Source organism: Sapajus apella, unplaced genomic scaffold, assembly GCF_009761245.1.
Source record: "Sapajus apella isolate SASKATOON/1434 unplaced genomic scaffold, GSC_monkey_1.0 scaffold100, whole genome shotgun sequence".
Lineage (NCBI taxonomy): Eukaryota > Metazoa > Chordata > Mammalia > Primates > Cebidae > Sapajus > Sapajus apella.
The window spans coordinates 3,774,749-3,788,591 of record NW_022437040.1 but is presented as its reverse complement, the minus strand read 5'-3'; the positions used below and the strand labels follow the sequence as shown (position 1 = coordinate 3,788,591).

General features: G+C 38.6%; 2 protein-coding genes across 8 annotated transcripts in view; one reads left to right on the top strand and one right to left on the bottom strand.

Moving 5' to 3' along the window:
* Positions 1–1,764, top strand: part of ITIH2 (inter-alpha-trypsin inhibitor heavy chain 2) — a 40,774-nt gene extending 39,010 nt beyond the window's left edge. For both annotated transcript variants that reach the window (XM_032258145.1, XM_032258144.1), the window contains one exon: positions 1,464–1,764. In XM_032258145.1, coding sequence (XP_032114036.1) covers positions 1,464–1,611 — 148 coding nt within the window. In that variant the 3' untranslated portion in view covers positions 1,612–1,764. The remainder of the gene's footprint in view (positions 1–1,463) is intronic.
* The window catches only part of KIN (Kin17 DNA and RNA binding protein), a 52,897-nt gene that overhangs the window by 23,401 nt on the left and 15,653 nt on the right, over positions 1–13,843 (bottom strand). For 3 of the 6 annotated variants that reach the window (XM_032258147.1, XM_032258148.1, XM_032258146.1), the window contains exons 9-12: positions 13,078–13,128; positions 11,029–11,097; positions 9,754–9,853; positions 7,222–7,322 (exon numbers count right to left, since the gene is read on the bottom strand). In XM_032258147.1, coding sequence (XP_032114038.1) covers positions 7,222–7,322; positions 9,754–9,853; positions 11,029–11,097; positions 13,078–13,128 — 321 coding nt within the window. Of the gene's footprint in view, positions 1–2,863; positions 3,202–4,942; positions 5,403–5,697; positions 5,995–7,221; positions 7,323–9,753; positions 9,854–11,028; positions 11,098–13,077; positions 13,129–13,843 lie in introns of those variants that run through there. The other 3 variants (XM_032258151.1, XM_032258150.1, XM_032258149.1) reach the window with 3 other exon arrangements.

Below are 13,843 nucleotides of genomic sequence, written 5' to 3'. Positions count from 1 at the left end.
AATCCCAATGCTTTGAGAGGCCAATATGGGAGGATCACCTGAGGCTAGGAGTTCAAGGCCAGACTGGGTAGGATGCCATCTCTACAAAATAAATAAATAAAAATAATTAGCCAGGTGTAGTAGATTCTGCCTGTAGCCCCAGCTACTTGGGAGGCTCAGGTGAGAGGATCTGTTGAGCTCAGGAGTTCAAGGCTGAAGTGAGTTATGGTCAGGCCACTGCACTCCAGCCTGGGTGACAGAGTGAGACCTGTTTCATAAATAAATACATAATATATAAATAGACCAGGCGTAGGAGTTCAAGGTCAGGAGTTCGAGACCAGCCTGGCCAACATGGTGAAAACCCATCTCTACCAAAAATACAAAAATTAGCTGTGCATGGAGGCACATGCCTGTAATCCCAGCTACTCGGGAGACTGAGACAGAAGAATTGCTTGAACCTGGGAGGCAGAGGTTGCAGTGAGCTGAGATTGCGCCAGTGCACTCCAGCTTGACTACATCTCAAAAAAAAAAAAAAAATTATATATATATATGTATAAATGCATTTACTATAGTGACAAAAAGTAAATGATGGGTCTCTATTTGATCTACCACAAGCTCCTTGCAGTTTGCAACTGAAACTGAGCTGTCCTGTGTGCTGGGGACAGTGATACACTTACAAGGCTCATTCATGCAACGTGCCAGATCCTTTACAAATTGTTGGCTTCTTTGCCCTTCAAGTGGAGGGCATGAATCCGCTCAGAAACAGCAGGTATCACCCTTAAACACACAGAAAGTGCAGTTAAGGGGTGCCTCCAATGCATTTTTTTTTCAAGAGAGTCTTGATCTGTCGCCCAGGCTGGAGTGCAGTGGCATGATCTTGGCTCACTGCAACCTCCGCCTCAGCCTCAGAGAATTGTTCAAGTGATTCTCATGCCTCAGCCTCCCAAGTAGTTGGACTACAGGCGTATGCCACCACACCCAGCTAACATTTTTTAATGATTATTTTTAGTAGAGAGAAGGTTTCACCATGTTGGCTAGGCTGGTCTTGAACTTCTGGCCTCAAGTGATCCGCCTGCCTCGGCCTCCCAAAGCACTGGGATTACAGGCATGAGCCATCCCGCCTAGCCACCAACTCATTCATTAAGTGACCTGTGAAGTCAGCCCCAACACTGTGGAGTCTTTGGTTTTGTTCCTGCCTTCTTTTCATTGGCTACAGTTTCCCTTGCTGGAAAAGTCCATATGGGTCAACTCTAAGGTTCTTTGAGTTCTCAAAGGACACTCCACTGATTCTCTGTCCTTCCAACACCAAGCCCTAGATTTGGTGTTTCACACGACTTGGGGAGCAGCAATAGGTGGGGGGTGGCAGATGTGGGTGTCAGAAGGAACATGAAGAACAGCAAGGAAAAGAGGGGGTCTTGTGTCTAGAGGTGCCTGGCCAGCTGTGCCTCAGTCTCCCCGTAATCACGTGCATTGCTTCCTTGCAGGGGCTTACAGAAAGACTACCGAACGGACGTGGTGTTTGGAACGGATGTCCCCTGCTGGTTCGTGCACAACAGTGGGAAAGGCTTCATCGACGGGCATTACAAAGATTACTTCGTGCCGCAGCTCTACAGCTTTCTCAGACGCCCTTAAAAGTTTATAGTTTGGGAAATTATATATATATATAAATATACATTTTCCCCGTCACTTTTGCAGATGTCCTTCGGTTTGAATAATTAAAACGAACCAGGTATCGTTTATAAAGCCTGTAAACACAGCTGAAGAAAATAAACATTTTGCAAATGAGCTTTTAGGATTCGAGACCAGCCTGGGCAATGTAGTGAGACCCTGTCTCTAAAAATAAAAATATTAAAAACACATAAAACTGTCTAGTTCCACATTGCTGGTGGGGCTGTAAAATGGCACAGCCGCTCTGGAAGAGTCTGGCAGAATTGAGCTTCTGTCCACATGAAATCCTGTAAAGGGATGATCACGGCAGCATTATTCACAATAGTCAAAAAGTGGAAACAACCCAAATGTTTGTCAACTGATGAATGGATAAACAAAACACGGTACATCCATGCAGTGGAATATTACGAAGCCATCAAAAGCACTGAAGTACACCTACACACTACCACGTGGATAAGCCTTGAAAACGTTACGCTGCCGGGTGCGGTGGCTCACGCTTGTAATCCCAGCACTTTGGGAGGCTGTGGCGGGTGGATCATGAGGTCAAGAGATCGAGACCATCCTGGTCAACATGGTGAAACCCCGTCTCTACTAAAAATACAAAAATTAGCTGGGCATGGTGGCGCATGCCTGTAGTCCCAGCTGCTTGGGAGGCTGAGGCAGGAGAAATGCTTGAACCTGGGAGGCGGAGGTTGCGGTGAGCCGAGATCGCGCCATTGCACTCCAGCCTGGGTAACAAGAGCACAACTCCGTCCCAAAAAAAAAAGAAAAAGAAAACGTTACGCTAAGTGTAGGAAGCCAGTCATAAAAGATCACGTTACATGATTCCATTTATATGAAATGTCCAGAGAGGGCAAATCCACAGAGATGGAAAGTACATCAGTGGTTGCCTAGAGCTAGAGCAGAGGAAAAAAAACAGGGATTGACTAGGACAGGGTTTCGTTTTGGGGTTTGAAACTGCTTTAAAATCAGACAGTGGGGATGGTTGCACAACTCTGCAAAAATACTAAAAACCACTGAACTGCATGTATGTTTTAAATGAGTGATCTGTATGGTATATGAATTATTGCCATAATAAAGCTGCTTTTACATATACAGTTTGACATTTAAAATTTAATTACACTTATAGTTCAGCTTTACCACTCTACTACTGAAAATATAAATTTAGAGTGTATGAAGGATTTCCTCCAATTATATGATTCTAAATTGTCATATATAAAACACTTTACAACATTCTTTAATGAAGATATAAAATCATGAAGTAAATTACAAAGGAAACAAAAATAAGGACAAAATTACATAGTTTTGATACTTTGTGAGACATAATTAAATTTTTCTCAAAGTTTAGCTGAACAACTGTACAGTAATATTTTCAAAAACCTGTTTCTTTTATACAAAAGAATACCCTAACACAGTAGAGTCTCATAATGCCTTGGTGAACACCAATTTGATGCTTTAAGATTTTAATGCATTGTTAACAAACTTTCAAACTCAGGCAAGCTTAGAAATGTCTTCATATTGAATTCCTTCAACTCTGCGTCCTTTTAAAGGGCCCTACAAATTAAAATAATTTAAGAGAAGGTTAAAAACACACATTCGTAAAAGACAAAAAAAATGACACCACGCTTATGGATACAAATTTGCCTCCTCCGTATCCCTAAAATACCATTAAGGTAGTTAACACTTCTATACGTCTATGAATTTTAAGAATAATCTATGGCATTCTCCAGGAGGCTGAGACAGGAGAATTGCTTGAACCTGGGAGGTGGAGGTTGCAGTGAACCGAGACTGCGCACGGCACTCCAGTCAGGGAGACAGAGTGAGACTTGGTCTCAGAAAAATAAAAAAGAATAATCTATGGCATTCTCATTAAGAACTACCATATTTTCTTCGTGACATCTGATATACATTATCAATAGATACTGTGGCAGAGACCTGCTAGCTGGTCAGTATCACCTCTGCTTCCTGGATAAATAGCTCATTTCCTAGCTCCTTTGTGGTTAGCTGTGGCCATGCATGGGGCTGCAGCCCATGGAAGCAAACAGAAGTGATGGCCTAGGCACGCTATCCCCAACACACCTTCTGCCAAGCTCCTTTTGCCTACCCAAAGCACACAGACATGGCATCTGGAGATGCCACTTGGGGGCAGTAAAGCCACTAGTTGGAAGGTCTCTGAGTTCACAAACCACTACTGACTGTATTATCTCTACCACCTTAAATCCTTTATGAAAAAAAGGGAAGACATTTTAAAAAGTGGTTGACCTCTGGTTCCCTCCCTCTTGACAACGACTATACTTCCCCCACTAATTTTACTATGCCAAATTGAGTTTTAGATTTGATCTCAGGGAAAAAGAATATAAAACTGTACCTTAGAAAAGAGTTCCCTGATCAAAAATACCCACTTGGGCTTTTGAGAGTGAAACGTTAACTTCTCCCATGTTTGTGCCACTGTCCATTTGGGGTTTCCCTTTTTTTTATAGGAAATATTCTTTTGTAAGCATTACAGATACTCAAACATGTCTGTCGAGGTTAGCTGTGACAGTTACACTGGTCTAGATTATAACAACAGTCTAAATTTATTTTCTTATTTCATATCCAACAAAAAGGGAAAGAAGAAAACTTAATTAATGAAAGATATTTTCTATCACAAAAGTAGATATAACCTGGGAACACAGAGACTAAGAATATGGGCTGTGGACCTATACTCCCCAAATTCAGATCTCACTTTCAACAACTGATTTAACCTCTCTGTCCTTCAGTTCTGTATCCCATTATCTCCCAGTGGGGATGATAGTAATGCCTCTGTGATTGGGTTATTGGGAAATATAAAGGAGTTATTTCATATAAAGTGACTACACCTGGAATTTAATACAAGTGAGAGCTTGATAATTTTCAACTCTAATTATTATTTAATCTTTTGTTTAAAATTTGAGAGTTGGGCGGGGCACAGTGCTCATGTCTGCAATCCCAGCACTTTGGGAGGCCAAGGGAAGTGGATCACCTGAGGTCAGGAGTTCGAGACCAGCCTGACTAACATGGTGAAACCCTGTCTCTACTAAAAATATAAAAATTGGCTGGGCATGGTGGCAAGTGCTTGTAATCCTAGCTATTCAGGAGGCTGGAGCAGAAGAATTGCTTGAATTCGGAGGTGGAGGTTGCAGTGAGCTGAGATCACGCCATTGCACTCTAGCCTGGGCAACAGAGCGAGGCTCTGTCTCAAAAATAAATAAGTAAATAAATAAAATTTGACAGTTAATCCTCTCCCATGCAAAATATAACATGATGATGATGATAATGATGACAATGATGATGACTCTAACCCTGGACTGAGATTTTAACATTTTTTTACTGCTTCTCTTAACAACAAATAATTATCATATTTAAGGGAATTAAGTTCCCAGATAAAGTATGACCTAGGTTGAATTTTTCATTATCATGTTTAATGCTCTATGGTCAATTACATTTTTCTGATAAGAACTATAAATCTGGAGAATAAGGGAGCCAGACACTTAGGTTTATAGGACAAATAGCTGAAAAGCTGAGGCTATTTAGAAGCAATTTATTAGATGTTAAAAATTTGCTTAATAAATGTATAAATTTCAAATATTACCAATGACATAGAAACTTAAGATGCCAGAAATGATAAAAACAACCACTTGCAAAGTTCAAGTGACTCAGAAAAAAACACAGAAACATGAGACAGATACACGCACATACAGAGCTTTCTCTAAATTTTTATTTTTAACGAGGGCAGGCTGAAAAAAAGAAGAAAGAAATTAGGAGGTAGATTCCCTTCTTCTTTTTTTTTTTTTTTCCTTGAGACAGAGTCTTGCTATGTCACCCAGGCTGGAGTGCAGTGGTGCAATCTCAACTCACTGCAACCTCCACCTCCTGGGTTCAAGTGATTATCCTGCCTCAGTCTCCCAAGCTGGGACTACAGCCATGCACCAACACGCCCAGCTAATTTTTGTATTTTTCATAGAGACAGGGTTTCTCCATGTTGGCCAGGCTGGTCTTGAACCCCTGACCTCAGGTAATTCGTCCATCTCAGCCTCCCAAAGTGCTGGGATTACAGGTGTGAGCCACCATGCCTGGCTGGTAGATTCCCTCTTCTAAAAGAAGTACCTGTTGCTTTGCAATCAAACAGAAAGGCTTTTCATGTGGATTTGCTCCTAGGTTCTACCTCAGCACAGAAGATGAAAGTGGGTCTACAGTGCAGAAGGTGAGAAACTAGCTCTTAATGAATGATACAACGTGCAAACCAAAGGTATCGAGGTGGAACTTAACACAGCCTGAACAGTGATCAGCTGTTTCGTGTTTCCCTGAGATGAAAACATGAAACAGGATCTGCATGTGATAGTGCAATGAAATTAATAAGGCAAGTTTCATGTTTGGTCCATGCAAAAAAAAAAAAAAAGAAATAAATTAATAAGGGAAGGATGAGCAAGTTGTCAAGGAAATAGTGGATTTTCTATTGCCTTATACTGATTGAGTCAGAGAAAAATCTTAGTTTTTTGTTAAAACTCAATCTGCTAATTTAGTCAGACTGACACATTCCTCAATGCCAACTAAGAGTCCTATTTTCCTTTTATCCCCCTTAGTTTACATAGTGAATAACACTTAGCAAGTAACAGTTTCTAGATTAGCATTGCGAGGATCAGAATTCTCTGAAATAAGGACCTAAATGGTTTTTCCAGAAAACCTTCCTAGACACGTATTTTGTAACAGGTCCATGGGTTTAGGGGGCCTATAAACTCCCCAAGAGAATAAATAAAATTTGGCAATTATGTGCAATGTTTTGAAGAGTCTAAAGTTTCATTAAACTCTCTAAGTATCTATGACTCCCAAGCTCCCCCAGAAATACTAAAATTGACTGTACTGGAGATGAAAAATTCTTTTGTTTAGCAGAAAGGAGACGCATTGCAGTAGCTCAGAGTTCTGAAAGGAATCTTTCTTTCTAAAGATATCTTGGGCCTCACTCATAGACCTGTCAGTGAAATATCAGTCCTAAGTCAATAAACAACTTTATTTATATGTCAGCATTCTTTAAATTACTGTATTGATCTCTGCTACCCTCATATCCTTTATGAAAAAAGGAAAGACATTTTAAAAAGTGGTTGGCCTCTGTGGTTACCTCTCTCCTGACAGTGACTATACTTCCCATACCAACTTCACTATGCTGCATTGAGTTTCATATTCGATATCAGGGGAAAAAAGGATACAAAACTGTACCTATTACACACACTTTCACAAAATACCAAGATTGGAAAGGAACAGACCAAATATTAGTGGGGTTTATTGTTGGGCTGGGGAATTATGGTTATTTTTATAACTATTTATATTAAATTCTGCTTTTCAGGTTTTATGCATGAGTACACATTTCTTTTGTAATCAGAAAATAAAATACTTTAGCAATGGCAGAGTCACTGGAGAAAATAAGCTTATGGATTTCCAAATAGTATAGAAGGCTAACAAAAAACTCACATTCTAAAATAAAGAACAATCCAGTTAAAAAGAATTACGGCACATTTTTAAAGCATTTTGAAATTTTTGTCTTTCTGTAAACAAACTTACAGTTTCAATGACTATAGTAGCTGAAAAAGTCTTCTCATTGATGGATTCTAGGGTACCTTCATTTCCTCTGTAGCCTCCATTTAAAACTAGAATTCTTTTTCCTACAATGGAAAAGAATATAAAACTTAACGCAAAGAAATATCTCCACTTTTCTTCTAACTTGTTACAGCAAAATGTACCACAGTGAATAAACATAATGAAAAACAAATCCCTTTTTCTTAGAAGTTCTCAATCATTTAAGAAGTGAGTAGTATTTTAGTGTGGTGTATGAATACTTTGACTACTTGAACATTGTAAGACTTCTCATTTTCCTCCCAATTGTTTGTTAAAGGAATATACATGTTTTACTTTCAGACTGCAAGGAATATAAGGTACTTGGAGAAAATGTTCAGAGTCCAGAAGTAATCAGAGAAAATTTAGCAAATTTGTCTATTTGCAAAATTCCTAAGATGGTTTGGCAGTTTTATAAAAATTTAAACTTATGCCTACCGTGTGACTGAACCATTCTATGTAGTTACCCAAGAGAAAAGAAACCATATATCCACACAAAGATCTGCACATGTATGTTCACAGCAGTTTTATTTTTAATATCCAAAAGCTGTAAATAAGCCAAATGTCTATCAACAGATGAGCAGATAAACAAACTGGTACAGTAGTCCCCCCATCCCAGGTTTTGGTTACTCTCAGTCAACGTGGTCCGAAAATAGGTGTGTACAGTACAGTAAAACATTTTGAGAGAAAGAGGCCACATTCACATAACTTTTATTATAGTATATTATTATAATTGCTCTATTTTATTATTACTGTTCTCAGTCTTTTACTATGCCCTATTCATATTATTATAGGTATGTATGTACGAAAAAAAATTGTACATATAGGGTTTGGTACTCTCCATGGTTTCAGGCATCCACTGGTGATCTTAGAAGGTATAGGATAAGGAGGGAATACTGCATATCCATACAATGACAAGAAAAACACAGCAAGAAAAAAGAATGAACTACAGATACACACAACCACATGGGTGAATCCAAAATAATTATGCTGAGTGAAAGCAGCCAAACCGGAAAACAGGACACATTTATATAAACTTAATTTATAGAAAAGTCTAGAAAAATATGAACTGAACCATAGTGACAGAAAGCATGGCAGCAGATGGCTAGGAAGACAGGGGACCCAGGAGCAGAAGGCAGGAGGGAGGAATTAGAGAGGGAAATGAGGGAATACATTCATCATCTTGATTGTAGTGATGGTTTTACGGAAGCAGGCACATGTGAAAACTTACCAGATTGTATACTCTACATATGTGTGATTTATTGCACATCAATTACACCACAATACAGCTAACACAAATTTTTCTAATCTGTAAAAAGCATTTTTACTTTAGGGGGAAAAAGAATAAAGAATATGATAATTGGAAGTTCCAGAGACCAATGTTATCACTGCATTGGCAATGAGAACCCCAGGAAGATTTTGAATCAGAGGCAAATGACCTGGTCAAAGCAGTGTTTGTATTCAGATATGGATAAGTTTCCAAAAAGCAAAGACACCAAGGGGAAAAAAGCAAAATAACACAGACTTTCACTTGACTATCACAGAGAGCTAAACAAATATATCACAGGTTTAACATTCCTAATCTGAAAATCCAAAATTTGAAAAGCTCCAAAATCTGAAACCTTGCTGATATCATGCCACAAGTGGAAAATTCCACAGCTGATCTCCTGTGACAGGTCACTGTCAAGATGCAACCAAAATTATTTAAAATATTGTATAAAACTACCTTCAGGCTATGTGTATAGGTATATATAAAACATAAATGAGGCTGAGTACGCTGGCTCACACCTGTAATTCCAGCACTTTGGAAGGCTGAGGCGGATGAATCACTTGTGGTCAGGAGTTCAAGACCAGCCTGGCCAACATGGTAAAACACCGGCTTTACTAAAAATACAAAAATTAGCTGCATGTGGTGGTGCATGTCTGTAGTCCCAAATACTCAGAGGCTAAGGCAGGAGAATTGCTTGAACCTGGGAGGTGGAGGTTCCAGTGAGTCAAGATCATGCCACTGCACTCCAGCCTGGGTGACAGAGTGAAACTATGTCTCTAAATAAATAAATAAAAATAAAATAAAACATAAATCAATTTTGTGTTAAGACTTGGATTCCATCCCCAAAATATCCAATTATATATACGCAAATATTCCAAAATCCAAAATTGGAAACGCTTCTGGTCCAAGGATTTCAGATGAGAGATTCTCAAGCTATAACCATAAGCGTAATGTAACAAATGTCATCCATATACGTCTATGTTTTGCCTCCGGAAGAAAAAAAAAGTATTCCAGGAAAAGAAGATACATTCACACCACAAAACAGCTTCATCAGAGAGCCGGTAAACTACGACACCCTTGAAGCCAAATAGAGATGAGTTACGCTAGTGGTTAATATTGCTGAAACAGAAAAATAACTACAACCATCAGTTTAAGAATGGAACCACTCATTTTAAAGGCATATGTATTAAACAGTCTGCAAACAGATTTACCTGGTGCTGGAATTACTGTCTCTAAATGAGTCTGGTCAAGTTTCAGCTTGTCTCCAGAATCAATCATCTTTACAACAGCTGTATATTTGTCAATTACTTCCTGTCATGTAAAATGAACACTTTTATAATTAAAGAAATATGTGCACAGTTAAAAGGACAAAAGTAAATGAAATGAAGACAAATAAAATACCAGTCAAAAGATAGGAGTAACTCCTTCTGTAAACGGCACAATTTTCTAGATTCCATATATGATTTCCAAGTCTATCGTTCTCAGTAAAGAACTCAATTCAAAGCTTAGTTAAGGTTTTCATCTGGAAAGAATAACAGATCGGCGGTCCTGGAGTAAGACTTCAAGCAATCCAGCAAGAGGGGTAGTTTTGCCTAGCTTAATGTACAGGGGAAGAAGTGCAATTGAGCCAGGCACAAGCTGGGTGCTGGAATAAAATTAAATTTAGGAAAGGCAAAGAGGGAGAAAAGGCCTAGAATGTTGATACAAACTTTAAAATCCCAGAATAGGTCAGGTACGGCAGCTCACACCTGTAATTCCCAGCATTTTGGGAGGCTGCAGCGGGTGGTTCACCTGAGGTCAGGAGTTCGAGACCAGCCTGGCCAACTTGGTAAAACCCCATCTGTACTAAAAATGCAAAAATTAGTGGGGTGTGGTGGCGGGTGCCTGTAATCCCAGCTACTTGGGAGGCTGAGGCAGGAGAATCACTTGAACCCGGGAGGCAGCAGTTGCAATGACCTGAGATCCCGCCACTGCACTCCAGCCTGGGCAGCAAGCAGAGCCAGATCCTGTCTCAAAAATAAAAATAAAAATAAAAATAAATTAAATCCCAGAGTATTCAAAAGATAGTCTCTCAGGTACAACACAAGAAGTCCTCTTGAGACCTCTGAGAGTATAATTATTAGGCTGGTGTAAAAGTTAATTGCTGTTTTTGCCATTACTTTTAATATATGGCCTATCATTAAAAATTAAAATACATTTTACTGACAAGCAAGGCACGTATGCTGAGGTTTTAAAGAGGTGTTGACAGGACTTCATACATACTATCTGTCCTAGTAAGAAAACAGACCAACGTTAAGTATAAACTATGGATGAAAAAGAAATATTTCTCCAACAATCATGAATACAGCTTCCATTTAATGGAATAATCAAGAATTTTAGACACAGTACTTCCCTACTAAGACTTGATTTTCAAGAAATACCAAAATAGCTTCACTCACTGACCCTAGCTTTTTTCACAAATTCCATTTGTAATTGCATGTCCTTACCTTTACAATACCCTTTTTCTTATGATATTTCTCTCCCAGTTTTTTGGTTATAATTTTCACAACAATTTCCTAGAAAATAAAAAAACAACAAAAAGATAAAAGGAAAGACAGAAATTATTGTTTATAATTTACTTCTTCCTTTTAAACTATGTTCACCAAAAACCAAAGGAAAATGTAACTGCTTTGCCAAAGAAGAAATGCTGGAGTTCTCTGCCTTCCCAACGATGGCAAACATTTCCTTAGCAATCTTTTATTCCTTCTTCCCCTTTCTGTTCAACGTGGTTAGCAAGAGGGAAAAAATATATATATATACATATATATATATATATATATATGCACAAAATGTCTGATTTCTACATTGAAGATTTCTGGAAATCTAGGACTGTTATCTGAATATATCAACTCCAGTACTTGGTGTCTTTCATAGATAGTTTCTTTCTCTCCATTCCAGGAAGTGAAAAAGCACTGAGGTGTTCACTGCTGATCAAAACTCAGACTGCAAGAAACTCACTGGAAACTGCAAGGCACTGAGCCTTGGAGCTTATGCAGGAGAGTTGGCACAACGTCTCTTTCACGTTAGGTTGCTTTGAATTTTGATACAAATGAAATTCCTCCATATTAGTTATAGCTAAAGGTATTGTTCTTCTAAGCATCTAATTCTCGAATGGGAGGGTAATCTGGGCTTATTTCATATTAATGAATTTGAAGTCTGCTTCTTTATCATTGTTTTCCTGATTTGGATTAGCTGTCTAAAAGCTAATAATGAAAATTAAATTGCCTAACAATGCAATATTCACTGCAGTGATTCTACATTTGCTACTTCAAGTGAATATATCAAAGAGATGGTCACAAATCCTTCATAAAGCCATGCTTAAAATCATATTAACAAAGCTTTAGTAAGGACTTTGGGGAGAGGGTATTTAATAGTAGAAAGATATGTTTAAGGAAAACGTGAATGATCTTATTCTGAAGTCTCTCTTTTAAGACTTTCTAAATGAAGCCATTAATGCCAAAACAACTTCTCCAATCCAGCCATACTATTTTCTTGGCTAATTTCTCAAAGGCTCTCATGGGTTCATACTCTAGTAATTGGAAGATAATTCATTACATCATTGTACTTACTGGCCCTTGCCCACAGTAGATCTGCTAAAAATATTTTCTTTCTGAGTTTAAAAATTAGGCACAGTGGCTTACGCCCATAATCCTCACACCTTGGGAAGCTGAGGAGGAGGATCACTGACCAGCCTGGGCAACATAGTGAAACCTCGTCTGTACAGAAAACACAAAAATTAGCAGGGCATTAGTGGTGCATGCTTGTAGCCATAGCTACTCTGGAAGCTGCGGTGGGAGGATCACTTGAGGCCAGGAGTTTGAGACCAGCCTGGTCAATAAAACAAGTCCCTGTCTCTATTTAAAAACAAAAAAAAGAATAAGACACTCTGAAAGTTTTATGAAAATGTCATATCTCAATAAGTCTAAAATCAAGCATTAATACGTAATAATATTTAAAAGATTGTTTTAAAAATAGTTTTTAAAACATTTTTAAATGTTTAAAAACTAAATTATTATTTTAAAATGATAAGCAATAATAAAGCAATAAAATGTAAGGCTCCCTTGAGTTGGTGAAATTAAAACCTGCTTTTCTCTACGATGCACATATTAATAAATGGACATTCTAGTTCCAGTAAGTTGTAAATTGAAAACCAACACTTGAGCATTTACAGTTCTACTTTTTGATGTCATTTCTGAAAACACAACCTTTTGTCCTATAGCAAAAATTGAAAATTCCAGGCTTAAATTCAAGATGTCCATAAACAAATTGAGCACTAAACTTAAGGGATGTTATTGGTCTATAAACATGAAGTAACCTCCAATAGGGATGCAACCAGTGATTAAAGATCTAACAGGAAGAAAAGTCATTGTAAGTTATAATTCATATTCTATTGGTATAGATTGTACATGTTTGAAAAGTTTAGTTACTTACACAAAATGTTACTTATTCACTCAAATGTACGTTTAGAACTTGAGAAACTCCAACTCAATACTCACAGGCTGTAGCCAGTAGTCTGTTCGGGCAGTTCTTTTCTTTTCCTCTTCAATCTGTAGAATACATAAGAATGTCTTAAAATCCTCATTTGATTTCAAAGTACTATTCTATTTAGCAAAATAACACCATAAAACTGTGAAGTCTTCTACTTCACAGAAGACCAGTGACATAACTTGCAAGCTCTGATAAATACAAATAAACATTATTTGTCCTGAGTTTTTGATTTAAAAACAAACTTGCATTTTTAAAAGTATGTGATAAAGCAAGTCAAGTGACCTAGTAAGCAAACAGAAACAACCCCTATTCGGCTACATGACCAGCCAGTACCTGCCTGGCCCACTGTCTCCCATGTGACCATCGGGAGCTGGAAAAGAGCGCATGTTTTCATGCAGTGAAATCCTAACGCATGGATCCATGTAGCACAGCATGGTTAAGTACAGCCTGGTAGCAAACAGGGCGTTCCCTGTTTGAAAATGACAGTAAGGCCGGGCGCGGTGGCTCAAGCCTGTAATCCCAGCACTGTGGGAGGCCGAGGTGGGTGGATCACGAGGTCAAGAGATCGAGACCATCCTGGTCAACATGGTGAAATCCCGTCTCTACTAAAACTACAAAAAATTAGCTGGGCATGGTGGTGCGTGCCTGTAATCCCAGCTACTCAGGAGGCTGAGGCAGGAGAATTGCCTGAACCCAGGAGGCGGAGGTTGCGGTGAGCCGAGATCGCGCCATTGCACTCCAGCCTGGGTAACAAGAGCGAAACTCCGTCTCAAA